The 2500-nt window shown below is 49.7% G+C and overlaps 1 protein-coding gene across 1 annotated transcript; it reads right to left on the bottom strand.

The window, feature by feature from the left end:
- Positions 1-1055: 1055 nt before the first annotated feature.
- On the bottom strand, positions 1056-1511 carry LOC135115617 (oocyte zinc finger protein XlCOF6-like). The gene has a single exon (XM_064032545.1). It carries the CDS (start codon positions 1509-1511, stop codon positions 1056-1058), a length of 456 nt encoding a protein of 151 aa, XP_063888615.1.
- Positions 1512-2500: the final 989 nt, after the last annotated feature.

Genomic DNA, 2500 nt, shown 5'->3' with positions numbered 1-2500 from the left:
TGATAAAGGAAGGAAAGATGAGGGAAAAAAGAGAGAGAAAGACAGTGAATGAAAGAATGAGAGATAGAGAGAGAGAGAGAGAGAGAGAGAGAGAGAGAGAGAGAGAGAGAGAGAGAGAGAGAGAGAATAAAAGTAGAGTTAAAATGGAAGGAAGAAACTGCAATCTCTCTCTCTCTCTCTCTCTCTCTCTCTCTCTCTCTCTCTCTCTCTCTCTCTCTCTCTCTCTCTTCACACACGAGTCGGACACAGAAAGAAGGACAGACGCAGAATGTATTGTTCCTGTTCTCTAAAAAGTGAGAGAGAAAAACGGGAGAGAGAGAAAAAAAATCAGTGGAGAGAGAGAGAGAGAGAGAGAGAGAGAGAGAGAGAGAGAGAGAGAGAGAGAGAGAGAGAGAGAGAGAGACCACTGCTTCGTCATCATTATTTTCTGTGACTCGGTAACATGGTAACAGTGTGTCGCGGCAACACTGTATGGCGCTGTGTGGTTGGTAACACGGTGTGGCGCTGTGTCGCTTTAACACTGTGTGACGTTGTGTGGTTGGTAACAGAGTGTGGTGCTGTGTGTCGCGGTAACACTGTGAGGGGCTGTGTGGCGGGGTAACACTGTGTGGTGTTGTGTGGTTGGTAACACTGTGTGGTGCTGTGTGTCGCGGTAACACTGTGTGGGGCTGTGTGGCGGGGTAACACTGTGTGGTGTTGTGTGGTTGGTAACACTGTGTGGTGCTGTGTGTCGCGGTAACACTGTGTGACACTGCGCGTCGCGGTAACACTGTATGGCGCTGTGTTGTTGGTAACACTGTATGGTGGTGTGTGTCGCGGTAACACTGTGTGGCGCTGTGTGGTTGGTAACACTGCGTGGCGCTGTGTCGCGGTAACACTGTGTGGCGCTGTGTGATTGGTAACACTGTGTGGTGGTGTGTGTCGCGGTAACACTGTGTGGCGCTGTGCGTCGCGGTAACAGTCTTGCGCTGTAACACTATATGGCGCTGTGTGTCGCGGTAATGCTGTGTGGCGCTGTGCGGTTGGCAACACTGTGTGGTGCTGTGTGGTTGGTATCAATGTGTAGCGCTGTGTGTCGTGGTAATGCTGTGGCGCTGTGCGGTTGGTAACGCTGTGTGGTGCTTAGTGTCGCGGTAACACTGTGTGGCGCTGTGTGGTGCGGTAACACTGTGTGGCGCTGTGTGGTGCGGTAACACTGAGTGGCGCTGTGTGGTGCGGTAACACTGTGTGGCGCTGTGTGGTGCGGTAACACTGTGTGGCGCTGTGTGGTGCGGTAACACTGTGTGGCGCTGTGTGGTGCGGTAACACTGTGTGGCGCTGTGTGGTGCGGTAACACTGTGTGGCGCTGTGTGGTGCGGTAACACTGTGTGGCGCTGTGTGGTGCGGTAACACTGTGTGGCGCTGTGTGGTGCGGTAACACTGTGTGGCGCTGTGTGGTGCGGTAACACTGTGTGGCGCTGTGTGGTGCGGTAACACTGTGTGGCGCTTTCAAGAGTGAATCTCCTGTTCATGTTGTTGATCTATCGCTATAACAAGAATCACACCTCTGAAAAACTCGTGTCACTTTAACTAAAGCCTTTCGAGAGCAGCGGAGTTGCAGCGTAGAGGTGTTTCAGAATAAGGTCATTGGACCTATTATGAAACACTCCCGCCCGCATCTCCACTACTTTCAGAAGGCTCTAGTCGAAGTGACACAGGATTTTAAAGGAGTGTTATGGTTTCAGTGACAAATTAACAATATTCCTACAATATTAATACGAGAAACACTCTTGAGAACCCGGCTAATCATCTCTGTGGCCTTTGAAAAATAGTCGTGGTGAGAGAGCAAAGCGTTTCTGGATACGGGCCAGCTGTCTCACCACCACTCCCGCCTCGCCACCCTCGCGGCACAGAAGAGGAAGGAGGGAAGAGAAGAGAAGAGAAAGAAAAGGTTACATGAAATGCACAGGAGAAAAAGGACAGTGAGAAAAAAAAGAAAGAGGAGGATAAAAGGAAAGAAGAAAGAGGAGAAGAGAGGAGAGAAAGAGAAAATTAGGACACGTGAAAAGGAATAGATGGAAAGGAGGAAAGAAGTGTGAGAAGGAAGAAAAGGAAAATGAGGATAAGAGGAAGGAATGAGTGAGGAAAAAAGAGGAGAGAGAGGGAAGGTAAACTACTGAAGGCTGTGACAACACGTGCCTTCATTCGTGGAGCGCCAAGCAATGTCACGGAGGCAAAATGCAACAAAAGGCAGGCCAGTGTTTGAAAGGGTGTGTAACTCCGTCCTGCCAAATCTGTCCTTCAAAATTTGCCGGCAAACCTCCACCACCACCACCACCACCACCACCACCACCACCACCACCACCACCACCACCATCACAGCATTTTATCGAAGTAACCCCAGACAATTTCAGTGAACCAAAACAAAACAACAGGCTGTAAAATAAAATAGTCCTTCATTCACTCAGTCCTTTTTGTATCACTGGTGTCTTTCAAAGTTATTAAACTATATTCGTGCGCC

This window comes from Scylla paramamosain, chromosome 29 (genome assembly GCF_035594125.1).
Source record: "Scylla paramamosain isolate STU-SP2022 chromosome 29, ASM3559412v1, whole genome shotgun sequence".
Taxonomy (NCBI): domain Eukaryota; kingdom Metazoa; phylum Arthropoda; class Malacostraca; order Decapoda; family Portunidae; genus Scylla; species Scylla paramamosain.
The sequence above is the reverse complement of the archived record's forward strand: the minus strand, read 5'-3'. Positions and strand labels throughout refer to the sequence as shown.